General features: G+C 42.0%; 1 protein-coding gene across 1 annotated transcript; it reads left to right on the plus strand.

Annotated features, from left to right (window-relative positions):
- Nucleotides 1–3,601: 3,601 nt before the first annotated feature.
- LOC311243370 (renin-like) lies at nt 3,602–20,486 on the plus strand (the record flags this gene model as incomplete). Its single annotated transcript, XM_084332574.1, has 9 exons — nt 3,602–3,678; nt 5,287–5,434; nt 7,200–7,323; nt 7,446–7,564; nt 10,609–10,805; nt 14,782–14,904; nt 16,314–16,455; nt 16,803–16,901; nt 20,325–20,486. 9 exons carry the CDS (start codon nt 3,602–3,604, stop codon nt 20,484–20,486), a joined length of 1,191 nt encoding a protein of 396 aa, XP_084188700.1.
- Nucleotides 20,487–22,613: the final 2,127 nt, after the last annotated feature.

Consider the following 22,613-nt stretch of genomic DNA (forward strand, 5'->3'; position numbering starts at 1 on the left):
TGATGACCCTCCCGGAGCTTGGATAGGAGTAGGTCTGAGGCGGCCAGAAGATGCAGAGCGTAGGGGTCTTGAGGGTGTGTAGTTAGAGACCATTGACCGGAGGTAGGCGGGAGCAGTTCCCTTTGCCGCACGGTATGCTAGGTCAAGGGCCTTGAAGCGGATTCGTGCAGCAATGGGGAGCCAGTGCAGGTCCCTAAGAAGTGGGGTGACATGGGCCGACTTCGGTAGGTTTGAGATCAGGCGGGCCGCTGCGTTCTGAATGAGTTGAAGAGGCTTAGTGGCAGTGGCCGGGAGGCCAGCGAGCAGTGCGTTGCAGTAGTCGAGGCGGGAGATGACTGTTGATTGGACGAGGAGTTGGGTGGCTTCTTTTGTCAGGAAGGGGCGTATCCTTCTGACGTTGCTCAGGAGGAATCGGCAGGTTCTGGTTGTCGCTGCGATGTGAGCAGAGAAGTTCAACTGGTCGTCGAGGACAACACCAAGGTTCTTGGCGGTCGGGGACGCGGTCACAGCTGCATTCTCGACTGTGATGGAAAGGTCGGTCAGGGGGGAGGATTTACATTTACTCTCAGTAACTGTCAAACTAAATTAATGTGTGCAAAACAGTTTTTGGATGTGTGTGAGATTATGTAGAAAATAAATCAGCATTGTTATTTTTTGCCCCTTTAATCCTTTAGGGGAGGGGGGCCCGGGGACACATCTTGTGAACAAGGCCCATCATTTCTTGCTATGCCCCTGCCTTATACCCACAGCCTTGTTTGTCCACAGTATAGTCAAGCTGGAGCGGTCTTTTGTTGTGGGGATGTATATACATTCTTACTGAAAGGTTTTCTCAGGTAATATAAACAGCAGACCACACTTGGACCTGACTGCTGAATGGAAGATGTTTTTTATAATAATAATAATAATAATAATAATAATAATAATAATAATAATAATAATAATAATAATAATAATAATAATAATAATAATAATAATAATAATAATAATAATAATAATAATAATAATAATAATAATAACAATAATAATAATAATAATAATAATAATAATAATAATAATAATAATAATAATAATAATAATAATAATAATAATAATAATAATAATAATAATAATAATAATAATAATAATAATAATAATAATAATAATAATAATAATAATAATAATAATAATAATAATAATAATAATAATAATAATAATAATAATAATAATAATAATAATAAAAATAATAAAAATAAAAAAAGGCCTCAGAGTAAACACGGGTGAGATTCTTTACAAATAATATGAAGTTCAAGTAAACAGACCTCCAAGCTGGTGGTTGAGGTTTCCCATGACCACTGGTGGAGCCTGGCGTGCGTCAGAGAGGTGGGAGGCCAAGCAGGGGTGACGCATGGATATCTCGCTAGGCAGTGTGGGAAAGAGGCTGCAGGGCATCCATTTGACCCCACAGGTCCAAGTCAGGTGTATCCCTGAGAGTATGGAAACACGGCAAGACGTTCAGGAACACACTGGGCCTGTAGAATGCAGAGTAAAATGCTACGCAGTGACAGGAGATCAAATCTAAACCAGATGATGATCAGAACCGCCATTAATCATTTACTGCTCAGAAACCCAAATGCAGGAGACGTTCACATTGTAAACAAGCATCAATGACATCAATGACGTCTTCTCATGACATCACCAGTGATATAATTTCCAATCAGCGTGCAGTCAAACCCAGGCTGCGATACAGAGCTCCCTACTGCCCCTATACGCTGTAGCTGACCATGCTATCAGTGCCCTGGCAGCTCCATCCACTGGGAATATCTCAGGGGCCGACCTCTGACCTCTGACCCCAGCCCACTATGGCTTGTCTGAGACTGTGCCTGACATGGGCTCACATATCTCTTGGCTTGACTGGGTGGTCAGTACAGTACCACGGCAACGTATGACCCCCATCCTGACAGGACAGATACTGTGGGAATCCTTTCTGAGCTATATGGACAATATGCAGCCAACAGAAAGAGATTAGGGCTAAGACCTCGGTTACCCTATAGACCTCAGCGAGAGCTATGAAGAACTGAATCTCTGCCAAGCCTCCCCCTCCCAACCGAGAACTGAATACCCTTACACAAGTACTTCTGTCTGGGATATGGAATGAAATAATAATTACATTTTAGAGACAGGTGTTATCTTGTCCCCATGGTTTAGTGTACTGAGTGCTTACATGAGAATCAATACTGAGTGAGGGTGAAGTGTGAGTTAGCTCTGCTGCTTCGCATGAGAAGAGGTGGCTCCCAGGAGCGTGTTGACAGATGCTCCACAGATACGCCAAAGGGCCGCGTGGCCGTGGGAAAGCTTGGCTCGTGGACGAGACAAAATATGAGGCCATAAAAGATTATCTGATTGAGTCTAAAGTGTATTATGGATTCTTAATTGATGTGGAATAATGGTGTCAAGCTTTAGTAAATGATTCATGGAGGCGGACAACCGAGTCTTTGGTTGAAGATGGAATTGAATGAATGAATGTGTGTGTGTGTGTGTGTGTGTGTGTGTGTGTGTGTGTGTGTGTGTGTGTGTGTGTGTGTGTGTGTGTGTGTGTGTGTGTGTGTGTGTGTGTGTGTGTGTGTGTGTGTGTGTGTGTGGGGGGGTGGGGGGGTGGGGGGTGGGGGTGGGGGGGTGGGGGGGGCAGCCCCGGGAAAACAGATATGCTCCAGATAAGGGATGTGTGGCTGTGGGAACGGTGGGCTCCCAGACAAGACAAAACAAGAGGCCGTCAAAGTAGTAGTTCCACAATGGAGGAACGAACTTCCCACCAGTTAGGACAGCTGAAACCCGACCAATCTTTCGCCGTCAACTAAAAGCACACTTCTTCAATCAATATCTGAAATGATGAGAATTTTATTTGATCAAATAACCTTTGTACCGTCTTCTACTATCATGCTATCAATGCTACTATCAATTAAAGTCTTCCACTAATTAATCTTCCATGTCTATATTACTACCTACTATAATATGTCTCTGCTATACTATGCACTCAACACCGCATGGCCCAAAGTTGCACCCTTCCTGCTGACTTGTTGTGTAGAACTTGTAAGTCGCTTTGGGCAAAGCGTTCAGCTAAATGACAAAATGTAAATGTAAATATAGTAAGTCTGTCCTCAGAAACCTCTGGGGTAGTAAAGCACCCGTTCTGTTCCTGTACAGCCTCTCACAGACCTGCAGCTCAGGGTGCTGCTCAGTGTAGCCAACCTTCTCAAGGACCACTTGCTTTCTGTCTCCAAGACCCTTTTTTTCTTTTAGAGATCAAAGGTCAAAACCTCTCTCTGGGACCAGTTTATCAGGGAAGGGGTTGTGAGACCAAAACGACAGGGGGAGGGGGGGCTTGTTTTTGGTGGTCACTTCTAGGAGAGCTCCCAGTCACACAGGCAGTGGCCCATGAAGGTATAAAAGAGTACAAGAAGAGAGCTGCTGGAGAGAGAGAGAGAGGAGAAGCGTTCACCTACTCGTAAAAGCGCAGAGAGATAACGTGACTTGGTGTGAAAACCTCTACTGTATATAACTTGCTCCGCTCGTTCACCGTGTATAACCTGCTGCTTTTCCCCGCCTGTCATCACAGAAGATCTCCATGGCCCAGTTGATGAACTACTGGATGTATGTGGTTGTACTGTCACTGACGACCACCATCGGGCATGCTTTGCGACGGTAAGAATTTTCTTTGTCCATATATAGCGCTAGCGCGTCTGCCGTGATGATATAAAGGTTACGGGTGGAGAAAGAACCCAAACTGTGTTGATCCATCTCTATCTGAATAGAAGGGTCTGCTGTGCAACATGATTGCTTTAGCTGCGCCCACAGAGGAACCCCACATGTTTGTGTTCATAAAAGTTAAAATATGTGTTTTATTCACATGTCAACTCTTTGATAACCTTTTTTGAAAGAAAGAAAAAAGTTGTCCTTTTATAAATTGGACACTTTTTTTGTATAATGTTGCAAAAATAATGTTGGTTCTGGGACGATGGTGGAATAGTTTATTATTGTCAGATTCTCAGCAGGAGAAAATGAAGATACCCCCCCTCACAGTGAGCTGTGGTGTTCCACAAGGAAGCATACTAGGACCATTACTGTTCCTAATTTATGCAAATGCAATGTCATCAGCTTGTGACTGGAACTTGTTCCTGTTCGCAGACGACTCAGCCCTGCTGGTCTCTGACAAGAACAAGTTACAGGTTGAACAAACCCTCAGCTCAGAACTCGGCAGAATCTGCATATGGCTCGCTGATAACAAATTATCATTACACATGGGCAAAACAGAGTCCATTCTCTTCGGATCAAATAACAAACTCAGCAAAACCAACGGCTTCTCAGTTACAGTGGGTGACAATATTGTCACAAGGAAAGATGAAATTACATACCTGGGTTCCATCCTAGAGGAAAATCTTTCCTGTGACGAAATGGCATCCAATGTAATCAAAAAAGTCAACCAAAGAACAAGATTCTTGTATCGGATCTCCTCTCTGGTAAACAAGAATACCCTGAAGACTCTGGCAGGAGCACTCATTCAAGGGTACTACGACTATGCTTGCACCTCATGGTACCAAAGCACCTCAAAGGCACTAAAACAAGATTACAAACATCACAAAACAAACTGGTCAGACTACTGTTTCTCCTAAAACAATTATGCCACATCAATGTGGAACGCCCTACCCACAGCCGTAAAAAAAGATTGAATCCCTACCCACCTTCAAAACCACTCTCAAAGAGCACCTACGGGAGGCTGCAATTAGAAACTGGCCCCCGTAAATGTCTGAACCGCCCTCCCACCCCCTCCTAATGTACAGTTCCCTCCCCCTCGTATGTATATATTTACTGTTAGGATCTGTTTAACAATACTGTATATTTGCATATCTTGTATGTCACAAATGTAACAGTACTGCATATCTGTATGTCATGTATGTCATAAATGTCATGATTAGTTTAGATTAGATGATTAGATTCGATTTGTATATCTGTATATTGTGTATATCATAAATGTCATTATGAATTGAAAATAAAGGGGACCCTGATGTAAAGAAGACGAAAGTCTTTCTCTGGTCTGCACCCCCTTAACAATTGTGTGTCTTGATCTGTACTGTATTGTACCCATTCTGCAATCTGTTAATTAAAGTTTTCAATCAATCAATCAATCAATCAATCAATCAATCAATCAACATCTCCCAGAGTACTGTATCCCCTGACTCGTAACACTTCTTCTGCACACTGACTGCTACCCACCGGGGGAGGTGCTTCATCCTGCGTCTGCTTTGTCTCCAGGGTCACCCTCAGGAAGATGCCGTCCATCAGGGAGACTCTGGTGGAGATGGGCGTTTCACCCGACCACGTGTTGGCCGAACTGGCCCAGAGGAGCGGAGACGACCCGAGCAACGGGACGGCTCCCACGCCCTTAATCAACTACCTGGACGTGAGACACTAATACTTCATGACCTTTATGACCTGTGTGATCCGTATGAGAATTAACCCTTTCACTGCCACACGACAGAAGGTTAGCCCTTTACTATCACACAACCGACGGCGATGCTCCATCATTAGCATCATTTACTATCACGGTTGTGTGATAGTAAAGGGCTAACCTTCTGTATTGTCACAGTGAAAGGGTTAACCGGCTGTCGTGTGGCAGTGAAAGGGTATTAAGGGGGAAAAAACGTATATATATTTAAATATCATATTCTTTAAAGGCTCAATCTGAGATACCATCTGTAAACAAAATGGTTGTCATACTAGAGAAGAAAAAATTAAGTTTAATTCTGATGCTGATTGACAGACCTCTTGGACGCGTATGAGTTTTATAAACATTATGAAACCGAGAAGGGTTAATATAGGCCACTGTTGATAAATACATTGGGCTACGAAAGTTACAGAAAGATTGTTTTTCATCTACAATTCCAACTGTCAGCTACTATAAAACATTCATGTGTAACTAGTAGGATTTTCTTTACCTTGACGTTTCGACGGGGAACTCCAGTGATGCTTCTGAGGAAGAAGGTAAATGTCACGGTAAAGAAAACCCTATTCGTCTACACATTATGAACGTTTCATAGTAATTTAAGTTAACTTAGAATAACCTTTTCCAGATGTTCAAGGAAGTGTTTCAATAAACACATAATTTATCTGCTGAAAACAACAAAAGAAGAACATTTCAGTCGATTCCTCACATCTCGTTGCATAAATTAGTCGTTTTAAAATGTCTCATGTCTCCCTAAATGAAACTTGGAATGAATGAATGAATGAAAACTTTATTTAACAGATTGCAGAATGGGTACAATACAGTACGGCTCAATACACACAATTGTTAAGGGGATGCAGACCAGAGAAAGACGTTTGTCTTGTTTACATCAGGGTCCCCCATTTTCAATTCATAGTGACATTTATGACATACACAACATACATGACATCATGACATTTATGGCATAGGGACATACATGACATACAGGTATATAGTACTGTTACATTTGTGACATATACAATATGCAAATATACAGTACTGTTACCCATAGATCCTGACAGAGTATATACATATGATGGGGAGGGGACTGTACATTAGGAGGGGGTGGGTGGGTGGGAGAGAAATATACATACAGTGGGGAGAGAATATATACATACGGTGGGGAGGAGACTGTACATTAGGAGGGGGTGGGTTGGTGGGAGAGAAATATACATACGGTGGGGAGAGAAATATACATACGGTGGGGAGGAGACTGTACATTAGGAGGGGGTGGGTTGGTGGGAGAGAAATATACATACGGTGGGGAGAGAATATATAAGTCCTTGGGGACGTGTCCCTGTTTTATGGAGAGGTTTATTATGTGTGTGATGATGACTGGGGTGATGGCAGCTGCTGAGTCTCTGAGGAATTTGGAGGGGATGTTAGGTTGGAGGGCGCTCAGTTTTTTGAGTACCTCATCAATTGTTACCATTTCCAGTTTGAAGTCGTCTATGTTTGTGAAGAAAATGTAATTGCCTACATCCAGCTTGTCTGTGATGAGCGTGTTGTCCGTCTTTATGTTTATGTTTTTTTTTACTGCAGCCTAGTTGATTATTGAGTAATTTTCACGTGGTTTGATTTTGTTTTCCTCAGTTTAGTCATTGATGAAATTGGTGCATTATATATGAAAATCAGACCTGTGTTGTGTATTAATATTAAAACGTTCTTTGTTTCTCCATGTCAGACGCAGTACTTTGGGGAGATCTGTATCGGCTCTCCTCCCCAGATGTTTAACGTGGTGTTTGATACGGGCTCTGCTAACCTGTGGGTGCCGTCGCAAAGCTGCTCACCTTTCTCTACCGCCTGCTGTGAGCACGCGCGCACACACACACACACGCACAATCATACAGACAAAATTTCAAAGTCGCACAATATGTTTTCCCAGATACAATGTGATATTTACGACTCAAGTGAATTTTGAACGTCTCAGTCACTCACAACAGGTACGATGCCTCCAAATCTCGGACTCACATTGACAACGGGACGGGGTTTTCCATCCAGTACGCTTCTGGGAATGTTCGGGGATTTCTGAGTGAGGATGTAGTTGTGGTGAGTTTGAAATTAAGGACCTTTTCCAACAAGGGGTTTGTTGTTGTTGTTGTTGTTGTGGTTGTTGTTATTTATGTCCACCACGGTAGGCGGAGCAGGAGGAATTAATTTACTGCATTTTCCATTGACTTTCATGTAGTCATTGGTTTAGTTCACCTTTTTACCACCAGAGGGCGACAACAACAGCTTCAAATGCTGCCACCGAGACCACTGCAGGGGGTGTGAACAATGAATGAATGAAAACTTTATTTAACAGATTGCAGAATGGGTACAATACAGTACGGCTCAATACACACAATTGTTAAAGGGATGCAGACCAGAGAAAGACGTTTGTCTTGTTTACATCAGGGTCCCCCATTTTCAATTCATAGTGACATTTCAAAATGACAACTTGTTCTTGTTCGCAGACGACTCAGCCCTGCTGGTCTCTGACAAGAACAAGTTACAGGTTGAAAAAACCCTCAGCTCGGAACTAGGCAAAATCTGCATATGGCTCGCTGATAACAATTAAACTATCATTACACATGGGCAAAACAGAGTCCATTCTCTTCGGTTCAAATAACAAACTCAGCATGACCGACGGCTTCTCAGTTACAGTGGGTGACAATATTGTCACAAGGAAAGATGAAATTACCTACCTGGGTTCCATCCTAGAGGCTAATCTTTCCTGTGACAAAATGGCATCCAATGTAATAAAAAAAGTCAACCAACGAACTCGATTCTTGTACCGGATCTCCTCTCTGGTAAACAAGAATACTCTGAAGACTCTGGCAGGAGCACTCATTCAAGGGTACTACGACTCATGGTACCAAAGCACCTCAAAGGCGCTAAAAACAAAATTACAAACATCTCAAAACAAACTGGTCAGACTACTGCTTGACCTGACTCCTAGAACCCACCTCACCCCTGCCCACTTTGACAACCTAGGATGGCTTAGAGTAGACGACAGAGTACAGCAACTTGCAATGGGTCTGGTCTACAAGATACACTACACGACCAAGGTACCCATGTACATGTCAAAATACTTCCCAAAGGTCAGTGAATACCACGATCACAACACCAGAGGGAGCTCCACAAATCATGTTAAACCCAGATTCGGCTCAAACAAGGGACTAAACACGTTTCGCAATTATGCCACATCAATGTGGAACGCCCTACCCAAAGCTGTAAAGGAATGTGAATCACTACCCACTTTCAAAACCACTCTCAAAGAACACCTACAGGAGACTGCAATTCGAAACCGGCCCATGTACTGTAAATGTCCTAACCCAACCCCCTCCAATGTACAGTAAATGACCAAGTATGGTTTTGTCAATATTCCAATGTACAGTTTTGCTTGTACAGTTGTACAGTGTTCCCCACCCACCCCTCCTCCAACCCCCCCACCCCACCCATGAACCACCTCCAATGTACAGCCCCCCCCCCACCCACCCCACCTACCCAACCTCCCCACAATGTACAGTTTTTACGTCAAATGTATATACTCTTTTCTGGACTCTTTTTGTATCACAAACAGTACTGTATTTGCAAATCTGGTATGTCATAAATGTATAGATGTAGCAGTACTGTCTATCTGTATGTCATGTATGTCATATATGTCCTGATGAATTGAAAATGGGGGACCCTGATGTAAACAAGACGAAAGTCTTTCTCTGGTCTGCATCCCCTTAACAATTGTGTGTATTGAGCCGTACTGTATTGTACCCATTCTGCAATCTGTTAATAAAGTTTTCAATCAATCAATCAATCACTTTAGGACATACACAACATATATGACATCATGACATGTATGGCATTGGGACATACATGACATACAGGTATCAGGGTCAGCACAGAGACATTGCAATACTAGACAGTTGGCCACTCCCTCCGTCCCAGCATGGTTTGGGCTTGCAGCAAAATGTGTGGTTTTAGTTGTTAAGTGTTGCAGATGTTATAATTGTGTGGTTTATTGTCTCTTTCCATGTGTTTACTTTAAACCCAGTTACACTGAGTTGCGTTTTGATGAATCAAGAATCAAGATGTTTATTTTGTCACATACATACCAGGGCATACAGTGAAATGCGGGTGGTCATGCCCGCATTGATTGTGCAAAATACAATAATAAAAAATAGGCATAGAAAAAAATAAACATAGAAAAATAAAATAGGTAAGACACAAGATATGCATGGGCTTGAAATATTGATGTGCTTTTCTTTGTATCCTTTATTTAACCAGGGTAACCACATTGATATGTAACCAGGGTAACCACATTGGTAACCAGGGTAACCACATTGATATGTAACCAGGGTAACCACATTGATATGTAACCATGCAGGGTAACCACATTGATATGTAGCTAACCAGGACAATCACATTGATATTTAACCAGGGTAATAACATTGATACGTAACCAGGGTAACCACATTGATATGTAACCAGGGTAATCACATTGATGTTGTTTAACCAGGGTAATCACATTGATATTTCCACCTCTTTTTCAAGTGGACGCTGGCCAAGACATTTTAAAACAAACAAGATAGTGAGAGCAGACAGATACTAAAAAGAAAACATCATGCAAACAGACAATATTAATCTACATGTCAAGAAGGTGTCCATTTCTTTCTTTAAAACGATCAATTCTAAAGAGGGACTCTAGCTTCAAATCAAAAGGCCACAAGAGACAACATAAAACGTATGTGTACATGTCATACGTCCTTCATTCATTGGGTGGAACTATTTATGATGACCCACTATAACATGTGGACATAATGAGCTTCAATGAGCACCCATTCTAGTTGTTGTTGCTGTAGTGGTGATAGTTCTTGTTGTTGTTGTTGTGGTGGTGATGGTTGTTGTTGTTTTTGTTGTTGTTGTTGTTGTGGTTGTTGTGGTGATGGTTGTTGTTGTTGTGGTGGTTGTTGTTGTGGCAATGGTGGTTGTTGTTTGTTGTGATGATGAATACATGATTTGACAGAATGTATAATAAACCATGTTCTCACCATGGCTCTCCACCCCCAACAAGCTACATTCCTTTGACCTTTCAGCACCTTCTGCGTCCCTAGGTTGGTGGTATCCCTGTGGTTCAGGTGTTTGCTGAAGCCACCTCCCTCTCCGCCATGCCCTTCATCTTTGCTAAGTTTGACGGCGTCCTGGGGATGGGTTACCCCAACGTGGCCATTGATGGAATCACTCCGGTGTTCGACCGCATCATGTCCCAACATGTCCTAAAGGAAGAGGTGTTCTCCGTCTACTACAGCAGGTGGGTTGAAGAACCGGTGCCAACTAACCCCTTACCCCCCTGACCTGAACCAGCGTTCATTTGATTGATTATTCAGATCCCCATTATCATCAGGGTCAAAGTAACAACTGTTCATCCTGAGGTCCATGCACATTAATGTTACATTGAGAACTCAGTAGAGCTCAGATGTCACCACTATGCTACACATGCTACTGAATGTGTGTTTACACAGCAAATGGTTTTTTTCCCGACCGCCGTCAAGTGCAAATCGGCAATAGTGTTATTTGTTCTAAAACGTTCCCCCTGAATGAATTATGATGATTCATAACTTCATCATTTGTTCCTATCCATCTTATGGGCAGTGGCCATTTATCCATAGTACAAAAAAACACTGACTAACCGATAGCCACCATGGCTGCATCTGGCAGCTGGGAGGGTGTTGCCTCAGGTAATGTGATGGTCTGTGCGGGGTCATCCCTATGTTCCCCGGGTCCTATGTTCCCCGGTAGCCGAACATAGGACCCGGGGAACATAGACATGTTCCCGTCTGTGCAGTCCCAGGCATTGTTTCAGCCCCCCACTGCATCTGAATGACTGAAGCACATTTAGCTGATTATCTTCTGTGTAATATATCAACAGTTGCATTTTATCCATGTCTGCATCCAAGTCTTTCCCGATGTACATGTCTGCTTAACCAAAAAATAAATATATAACCCCCCCCCCCCCCAAACAAATCTCACCTTAAGCCTTACATAAGATAAGCTGTATAGGCAGTGTTCGAATTATGAGGGGGCCAATGGGGGCTCAGCCCCCATAGCTATAGTCTGAGCCCCCATAGTCAAGACCCCCTGTGGGGGTCTCTCAAAAAAAATTATATGTTTTTTTTTTTTTTTTTTTTATGTACGAATTAGTATTATTTATGTTACCTAAATAAATTGTTAATAGATCATATTTTTCTTTTCAGTTTTTAAAAGAACAGAGTAATTAATGTTGTGGAATAGGCTGCATTTCACCTCCAAGCCGCTATGCGTCGCCCATGAGCGTCGCCCCATAAGTTTAATGCTACTCCAACCTAGTGAAGAAGAAGCAGCAAGCAGCTGATGTAAACAGAAGGCTGCCGGTCCGTGTCCTGCAACTGAAAACATAAACACTAAACAGTACGCCACATACCGCCAAAAAAAAGGCTCAACCCGCCGCAAGGCTGTACAAAGCTGGACAGCTTTGGTTTTATAAAAAGGCCAAAGACTGACACTGTTAGTGCAGCAGCTAGCAGCGCTACTGTCACTGAAGTTGACACTGCTAGTGCTAGTACTAGTGTTAGCTCTGCTGCTCCTGTGCGCAGTGCACCTGTTATTGTTACCGCGCCGGTTGCCACTGCCAGACCCGAGTCTCCACCACTAGACCTGGACTGCTACTCAACCACCACAATGCTGGGGTCCGAGTCAGTGGAACTTTTGGAAAAATAAATATAGCTGGTTATTTGCCAAGGAGGGATGCATTGGCTGCCTTCCATGTAAAAACGCCACTAGATATTGTTAAATAAATCATTTGGAGCCCATTTGGCAGAGCAGTGGATGAATGGGACTGTGACTAGCTCTCAGAGCAAGAAGTTGAGGAAGAAAATATACTTGCACAGTGATAGCGTTGCTCATAAGCAAGCTATAGAAATAGAAAGTCAGAACCAGAAGGAAGTGCTTCCAAGAAAAGTGAGCAAAATCACATCTGCTTTGCTCAAGGAGACAGCCAAGTTCATTCAGGGCAGCATATACTGTCGCTAAAGAAAGGTTGCCTTATACCAAATTGAACCCCCTTATGACTTGTAATTTATTTTTCATTCAGTTCTTGATTACCTTTGTTTATAACATTATTTATTTTGATTTATACAAGTATTTATTTTATGTTCATTTTATTATCAGATGATAATGTTACTTACTGTATCCTGATAAATGCTGCTGTTGTGCCATACAACTATTTATTTTCCATTCGATTATTTTGTTAGTTTTCGATGTATAAGTGCAGAGACAAATAAATGTTAATTCAAGTTCATAAATTTGGTCTAATTTTTCAAATAAAATTTTGTATTTTATCAGATGCAAAATGCAAATATGTAAATATGGCATTATATATCAGAGGTGAGTAAGAAAATGAACAAATATTGATGGTTAAGAATGAGACTGAATAATGACATCACACAATAGTCTAATGATTAGACTGTTGTGTGATGTCATTATTACTTAGTATTAGACTAATCCTAATGAGATATTCCTCTAAATATGACTTCGAAAACAGCCACAATTTCAGGAAAAAAATTGTAAAAAAAAAAAAATTCAGGGGGCCCCCATAGCTCTCAGGTGATAATTCGAACCCTGTGTATAGGTATATAGCCTAGGCAAGCTGAACACCCTCCAGTTAGCTTAGCTGGATACCAGGACCCCTTCACCATGCTGTAATGTTAGTTTGACTCAGTCCCGGCGCCATGGGCGGGCATTAGGGGGCCGGGCCCGCCCACTGAGTCAGCTGTGCCCACCCTGGTAAAAAAACGTTTTTTTTTTTTTTTTTTCAATCAAAGTCAACTATCCAAATCCTTAGTCGGGGACAGCCCTAGTGGGCACTGATGTCAACAACAACACTACTGAAGCTAGCACGGCACTCTGTGAGAATTCGTTTTCTACCCTCAAGAACGTCTTTACAGAACATCGCCTTAGTATGCTTCATCGACGCAACTAAGGCCAATTTAATTCAGTTGGCATTTGAGAAGGACTTAACAAAAAAGTTCAGGAATGAGTGGAGGGGCAGTGTTTTAAGAGGATTTCACTCTGTCCCCAAACGCCGCTTGCCGCTCTACTAATGATGGTGAGTAGCCTGTGGAGGAATTTTGTTTGCTTTTTTATGCACCTTATTTTTGTCAGTTCAGTTCAGTTTGTCAGTGAATTCAGAAGTGTTGAATAAATGGAGACTTTTCAAAGATATAGAATAGAATAGAATATAAATGTATTATCCTGAGGGAAATTTGACACTGCAAATCACTCAACATTAAACATTTAGACAGAACAAGTCACAAATAAGAATAACAAAACAAATGGCCTAAGAATAGAATAAAATGAAATAGAATAAAAATAGAATAAAAGATACAGTAAATAAATACAGTAAAAATATACTGAAGTCTACAGTAGGTGTAATAATGCACAGTGCTGTTTAAAAAGTAAGAGTCCAGGAAGATGGTAATTGTCACTCTGTGCTCAGTGATGCAGTGAGGCACAGTGATGCATTGTATAGTCTGATGGCTGTCGGAATGAAGGACTTCCTGTGCCGTTCAGTGCTGCATTTAGGTAGTGTGAGCCTATAACATGCTCCTCCTGTCAGCCAAGTCTGTGTATAGTGGGTGGGAGGGGTTTTCCCTGATGGCCTGAAGCTTAGCAAGGTTCCTCCTCTCCGCCACCCTCGCTAGAGTCCAGCTCCACCCAACCACGCTACTGGCCTTCTTGACCATCTTATCCAGCCTGTTTGTGTCCCCTGCTCTCAGTCCGCTGCCCCAGCAGGTCTGTTATATATATCCATTCAGTCTGTTTTTGTATAAGTGAAAGTTCTTAAGATAGAGAGAAATTAGATTTTTCAATTGCCTCTCTGCTGTTTAGTTCAGCACCGTGGGCAGCGCCAATCAAGCCAAGCCCAGCTGAAACGTATAAAAGGGAACCTGTGTTGAAAAACCATTGTGCCCCCCCGAGAACATTCTATGCCCCCCCACTAATTTGTTTCTGCAGCCTGGTCTGGTTTGACTGAATAACAAGCCACAATCGTCTTACGGGGGAGGAATATTTCCAAACTATCCGCAATGTAAAATGTAAATTGAGAGCAATATCTCCTAAACGTCTAAGTCAAAATGCCAACAACAGAAGGGCTGAAGTAGTCTCTGTGGCAGCATTTGATGATATGCAGCCATTTAATATACACTGTATCCTGGTTCTACATTGTGGTTTGAAGGCTGTTGTTTCTTCAGGGACCCAAAGCACTCTCCAGGTGGAGAACTGGTGCTGGGAGGGACAGACCCAGACTACTACACTGGAACATTCAACTACATGACCACCAGCGAGACCGGCAAATGGCAGGTCAACATGAAAGGGTGAGGGGTTCAGTCTACACTGTGTGTGTGTGTGTGTGTGTGTGTGTGTGTGTGTGTGTGTGTGTGTGTGTGTGTGTGTGTGTGTGTGTGTGTGTGTGTGTGTGTGTGTGCGTGTGCGTGTGTGTGTGTGTGACAGTCTGTGCCCACATCTTTGTACTGCCATGCAGCTGAACGACAAGGACATTCAAGTTTCTTTATTCTCCGCTTTACTCTCAAAGCCAGATTACAAGCGTTCCCAACCAAGTACAACTTGACCTTATGGTCGCCTGAGAACCATCACCAACTGTTAGACATGACCTTTTTAACCCTTCCACTACCACACTACAGACGATTAATCTTTCACTACCACACTACAGAAGGTTAACACTTTCACTACCACACTACAGAAGATTAACCTTTCACTATCACACTACAGAAAGTTAACCTTTCACTACCACATTACAAACGGTTAACTGCCTATAGTGTAGTAGTGAACACGTTAACACTTTGTAGTATGGTAGTACAAGGGTTAATATCCCAAACTCCCCTGCAGTCCCTTTTGTCTATTAAGATCATAAACTGACCCAATATGAGCCCTCAAGGTGTCTTGGCTGCAGGGTGTAATACCGGTCAAAAAACTCCACCCCCGTCACCACCTCTGTGACCATTAGATCACAGCATTGATTGTCAAAGTAGGGTCTGAGGACCCCCAGGGGTCCTTGAGTGTGTCCCAGGGGGTCCCCCGGAAAGTTTAATTACAATTAATTGAATTAAGTAAAAGTTAGGCCATGAGCGAATATTTAAGAGTGACTATTGTGTTTTACTTCATCCACTGTTATCTCCTCAACTATAGACACAGTTATGGAATTCTGGACTCAATCATATCTAAGAATAAGATAAGATATTCCTGTATTTGTCCCCTTGGGTAAATTCAGGCATCATAGCAGCATGGGGGAGGGGGGAGGGGGGTACAGGTATGGGCAGGGTAATAGTAGAAGACATAAATACAGGCAATACAATTATAGTACAGTAGAAGTAAAAAATAGGCAGTGTAAACAATATAATTAACTCTGAATATATGCATTAAATAAGAACATAAAATCTGCTCAGTCCCAGAGATGTCATCTCATCAAATGGGCGTCAGCTGCCTTATGTGTATCAATTCAGGTGTCGCCTCCCATCAACTATTGATATGCACCTCTGCAGAGGTTGTGTCCTGAATGCACACTCACACACACACACACCTACACACACACACGCACGCACGCACACACACACACACACACACAAACACACCTACACACACACACACGCACGCACGCACACACACACACACACACACACACACACACACCTACACACACTACACACACACACACACACACACACACAGCACTTCTCTCACTCTTCCTCTGCTCTTGTTCCTCCAGTGTGTCAGTGGGCGCCGAGATGATGTTCTGTATGGAGGGCTGCACTGCAGTGATTGACACTGGCTCCTCCTACATCACAGGCCCCGCCTCCTCTGTGTCTGCACTGATGAAGACCATTGGAGCCCAGATGGATGAGAGTGGGGTAACAAGCCACATATTGCCTTGTAAAAATGTGTATAGTGCCGCAGACAAAAAACCATATAACTCTGTTTTAAGTTTTTCACTGATTTCAAACGTTATCATCTAAAGATGGTAAGTAACAATATTGTCTTCATTCATAATTAAAAACAGTAGAGGTTGAGTATTGCGATATACCACATCCACACAAGTGGTTTGAATTTACTTTACAACTGCAAATATACAAAAGGCTGTCCGAAGAAATGTAAAAACTGAGTTATATGGTTCTTCGGTGCAAGGGTTAATTTATTCCACCGTAATACATGTTGTAACTAAGTGATCCTAAATGGGTTGTTTTGTTCTCTTCTCCAGTACAAAATAAACTGTGATATAGTGCAATCCTTACCAAGCATCACCTTTCACCTGGGAGGCCAGGAGTATGCACTCACTCAGGAGGACTACATCTTATGGGTAGGTAGGATGAAAACGTTGCCAAAACGTTTTTACCTCATATAAATACCCAATCTGTAATTCAAATGTAAACCAGTTAGCCCCATCACATGAAACAAAAACTCAACAAAGATAGGAGACGTTTTCATTCTAGTTGATTGACTGAGCTTTTGATACAATGACTCACTTTAAACAAGAGGTGGATGTGTTTTTAATTATATTTCCTGTGTTCTATTTCCTATGTTCTGATTTACATTAGTAGTAGTAGTAGTAGTAGTAGTAGTAGTAGTAGTAGTAGTAGTAGTAGTAGTAGTAGTAGTAGTAGTAGTAGTAGTAGTAGTAGTAGTAGTAGTAGTTGATTTGATTTGATTTGATTTGATATTTTTTATTTTCGTGTCTTACATACAGATGTATGCCCAGCCCATATGGGCTTACAAGACACATAACAATAAGTATATAATAATATACTTTACCAATTACTTAACAAATGACATAGACCAAGATGGCCATAAAAAAAATACAAGAAAATACAATAAAACGTAATATAACACAAGCTGTACTCAATGTAAATAAACAGAAAAACAAGGTGAATTCAAATACAATTATATAGGATACAGTGTGTTTTGTCTCAGGTGCCATGCCTTCTCCAAAAATCCTGCAAAACCGAAGATGTCCTCCACAAAAAAACAACTCAACATACAGCTCTCAGACTGCCAAAACAAATCTGGGTTTACAATTTGAATTTTTTCAAATAAAGCCCTCCTCAAAGTGGTGTACAAAGGGCAATAAAAAACAAAATGATATTCATCCTCCACCACTCCCAGATCACACAGAACACACAACCGCTCCTCCTCAGGTTTACCCTGGAATCTACCCACTTCCACAGCCAATGGCAGGGTGCCAGACCTCAACTGGGCACACAGAGACCTCCGTCTTCTCTTTAAGTTTAACATTACATAAGGTTCAGTAAAATACTCATTTTTAATTGCAATATATTTTCTAAGTTTAGGTTTTTTCAAAATCTCCACCTTCCACTTATCCTGATGGATTGTTGATAATTTTGTTTTAATTATGTGAACCTTACACTGCAAATTGTTCATAAAAATCATACTCAAGTCAGTAGAAGAAAAAATCATAGACATCTCTCTTGACCAGGGATGACCGTGTGCTCTGTCCCAATTAAAAATCTTTTTAGTCACCCTGCCATTTGGCAGCTGGACCAGGCGGTTCCATAACCTCACCATTTCACCTTTTTGCTTGACTAAGCAAGAATCCCACCCCATGTCCCCTTCTATAGCCCCTTTTGGTGTGTATTTATGGACTCCTAAAAAGTATCTTATGGCCCGGTTCTGGATCGCATTACATTCCGGTGCATCATCAAAAGCCCATACTCCAGCAGCATAAAACAAAACAGAACCCACCATTGAATCAAATAATTGTGTAAATGTTGAAAACCCAAGGTCAGTGCACACTTTCATTTTACTCAACACGCCCCCTAGCGCCCTTCCTGCTGACTCAGACAGTATTTTCCTTCCTTCTATGAAGCACATGTACTCATTAAAGGTGAAACCAAGATATTTATAAGAATGTGTGTAAATCAGGGGCGTTGGTCCAAATTGAAACTTATGGCTACTCTGCTGTTCGTGTTTTTTCCTAAAGTGCATAATCTGTGTTTTTTCACTGTTAATCGCAAGTCTCCATTTCATGCACCAAGAACTCATAATATTCAACATGTTTTGTAAATTTGCTTCATTTTCTGCAAACAAAACAATATCATCAGCGTACAATAAAATACTTAGGATTATATTATCTATTGGAATACCAAGATTGGCTTGCTTGATTTCTTGCGCCAGGTCATTAACATAAAGGGCGAATAAAGTAGGAGAAAGCACATCTCCCTGTTTTACACCAAATGGGGTGGGGAACCAGCCGGTCCTAACATCATTCAGCTGCAGACAGGCAGATGGGACCTTATACAGGCTTTTGATAGCCTTATAAAATAGTCCATCAATACCAGAACAGATTAATTTATAGTCCAAAAGCTCTCTATTAATCCAGTCAAAGGCTTTTTTAAAGTCAACAAAACAAACAAATGTATTCTTGCCCTCGTCCAATCTGGCTCTCACCACCGATGATAAAACAAAAACATGATCAATACAAGCTCTCTTAGCCCTAAACCCATTCTGCTCATCCACCAACATTTCATTATATTCTAAGTATTTATTTAATCTATTATTAAGAACACTTGAGTATAATTTATAAACTGTACTGATCAAACTAATACCTCTGTAATTTAGTGGGACTCTAGGGTCAGCTTTTGCAGATTTGGGGATGGGCTTAATAATGGACTTGTTCCATATCGAGGGGATGGTGCCTGTGTTAAAACAAGTTTGATATAAACAGTGTAATACATTCAGCAGATAGGGAGTTTTAAGGACCTCGTTCGACAACTCCTCAATACCCATAGCTTTATTCAGTTTCGCTCTGTCCACTACACTCTGTACCTCGTCTAACGTAATGTCACTATTTAATAATTCACAACCTGTAGGGCTATTGCTCATCCCAAGTTCGGCCTCACATTTTAACTTACATATTTCTGTTAGGAAACCATCATCAAATAAAGGGTGACTACTACAAGCATACAGACTACTATAGTCGGTTTCCCACTTTTTCAGAATCTGCTCAGTTTCAAAACATGATTCACCGTTATCCAATACAATCTCCATTGGGACTGTCTGGGTTTTTTTGGGGCCTAGTTTATTTATTTATTTCCAGAATTGCTGGGGATTACTGACTTGTAGTTGTTCTATATGGAGTAGTAGTAGTAGTAGTAGTAGTTCAGTCATCATCACACATAATACAATAATGCACAATCATTCAACAACCTTTGATTTGGCATGACTGAAAAGGTACAGACTGAATTATAATGCTTATACATGCCTGTCCTATATTCTTAACAAAATGAAGACTCCAAAACAGTATTCTAAAATAAAATACCAAAAAAATAAAATTTATTCACATTTGTAATCTTCAAAAATAGCTATACAAACCATTTTCTTAAAAACCAAAAGTGAATGACTCATTCTTAAATATATATAAGGATTGTTCCACAAGTTAACCCCAACAATAGAACCTTTGCACACCGTCCGGGAATACCTTTGCTTTAGCTCTGTACATTATTTGCATAATTTTATAATAAACCAAATCATAAATTTCATAACATGAGACTTTATAAACAGTGGATTTGTGTGGTCATAGTAACCAGCCTTATAAAGGCTCCGAATGGCCCGAATGGCATTGATCTAAAGAAAGTTCCAATAAGCTTATTTTAAATTAATCGACAACTTAATTGTTGAAACATGTACCGTATATATGAATATAACCTGGCTATATGGTATTCAGATTGCATCTGGGCTTTAACCAAACTGTTCCTGTGTTTCTCAGCAGTCCCAGTTTGAAGGGGACGTCTGCACGGTCACCTTCAGGGGTTTGGATGTGCCGCCCCCTGCAGGACCTATCTGGATCTTGGGAGCCAACTTCATTGCCCGCTACTACACTGAGTTCGACCGCCGTAACAATCGCATAGGCTTTGCCACTGCTGTCTGACAGAACATCGCCCACCTACACTCTGGGCTTGTGTTCACTTGCCTTCATGAACACTTCCCTCATAATCAAACCAATCCCATTCTTCTAATTAGATAGTGGGGAATGCACAGGTGCACTACAAGGGGAAGAGGATTCGGATGTAGACTCATCATCGTTGTCCAACAGTTTTCCAATCCCTCTTTCTCCATCAATTATGGGAATGACATTTTATACCAGTTGCACTATTTTACTCACTGACTTCCTTTTCAACTCTTATTTTTGCGGTTTAAGTTTGTAAGCATTTTTTGGGAAATCACAAATGTCCTCTGTGCATGCTGATATTGACGACACGATACAGTAGCGTTTTGTTATAGTACCAATTAACTCCATTCTGTATTTGTATTGTGTTGTTGACGTAACAAGAATAAACTTGTTTAATGGAGTCAAAATCATTGCTGGCTGCAGAAATATTATTTCCAATTTGCTTTTATTTGAGGATGAAACACCACATATAAAATGGAAAACAGCTTGCTAGATACTCAGCTTGCTAGGAACTCAACCTGCTAGATACTCATCCTGCTAGGAACTCAGCCTGCTAGATACTCAGCCTGCTAGGAACTCAGCCTGCTAGATACTCAGCTTGCTAGGAACTCAGCCTGCTAGATACTGAGCCTGCTAGGAACTCAGCCTGCTAGATACTCAGCTTGCTAGGAACTCAGCCTGCTAGATACTCAGCCTGCTAGATACTCAGCCTGCTAGGAACTCAGCCTGCTAGATACTCAGCCTGCTAGGAACTCAGCCTGCTAGATACTCAGCTTGCTAGGAACTCAGCCTGCTAGATACTCAGCTTGCTAGGAACTCAGCCTGCTAGATACTCAGCTTGCTAGGAACTCAGCCTGCTAGATACTCAGCTTGCTAGGAACTCAGCTTGCTAGATACTCAGCTTGCTAGGAACTCAGCATGCTAGATACTCATCCTGCTAGGAACTCAGCCTGCTAGGAACTCAGCCTGCTAGATACTCAGCTTGCTAGGAACTCAGCCTGCTAGATACTCAGCCTGCTAGATACTCAGCTTGCTAGGAACTCAGCCTGCTAGATACTCAGCTTGCTAGGAACTCAGCCTGCTAGATACTCAGCCTGCTAGATACTCAGCTTGCTAGGAACTCAGCATGCTAGATACTCATCCTGCTAGGAACTCAGCCAGCTAGGAACTCAGCCTGCTAGATACTCAGCTTGCTAGGAACTCAGCCTGCTAGATACTCAGCCTGCTAGATATGCAGCCTGCTAGGAACTCAGCCTGCTAGATACGCAGCCTGCTAGATACTCAGCTTGCTACAGTAGATAGGCAGCTTGCTAGATACTCAGCCTGCTAGATACGCAGCTTGCTAGATACTCAGCCTGCTAGATACGCAGCTTGCTAGATACTCAGCCTGCTAGATACTCAGCCTGCTAGATACACAGCCTGCTAGATACTCAGCTTGTTAAGTTGTCAAACTAACACATGTCAATGATGTCCTTGAAATAATCAATTGAATCTTCTTTCAAGCTGAGCTTAAGATAAAACACTCAGACACAGTTGGTAATAATAATAATAATTCATTTAATTTATAGAGCGCTTCTCAGTAACCCGAAGTCGCTAACAGTAGGCAGAAACAAAAGAAACAGAAGAAACATAGAATCACAGGGGAAACAGGGAACAATATGAAATACACAGGAACATAGAGCCACAATAACAACAGGATGGAGGAGGGTGGTTATGGGTAGGGAAGGTTAAATGCTAGGGAGAACAGGTGGGTTTTGAGACGGGATTTGAAGGTGGCGAGTGAGGGAGAGTCTCTGAGGGAGGGTGTTCCAGAGTCGGGGTGCGGCACGTGAGAAGGCCCGATCACCAAAACCTTTTAGTTTGGAGGACGGGACAGTGAGGGAAGCAGTGGAAGAGGACCGGAGGGAACGGGTGGGGCGGTAGGGGAGAAGGAGGTCAGTCAGGTAGGGGGGGCCAGGCTATGGAGGGCTTTGAAGGTGAGGAGTAGTATTTTGAAGTTTATGAGTTCCTTGATCGGGAGCCAGTGGAGGACAGGAGTGATGTGGTCACGGGACAGGGTGTTTGTGAGGAGGCGGGCAGCTGAATTTTGGACCATCTGAAGTTTAT

Source organism: Notolepis coatsorum (assembly GCF_963971535.1).
Source record: "Notolepis coatsorum genome assembly, chromosome: 17".
NCBI lineage: Eukaryota > Metazoa > Chordata > Actinopteri > Aulopiformes > Paralepididae > Notolepis > Notolepis coatsorum.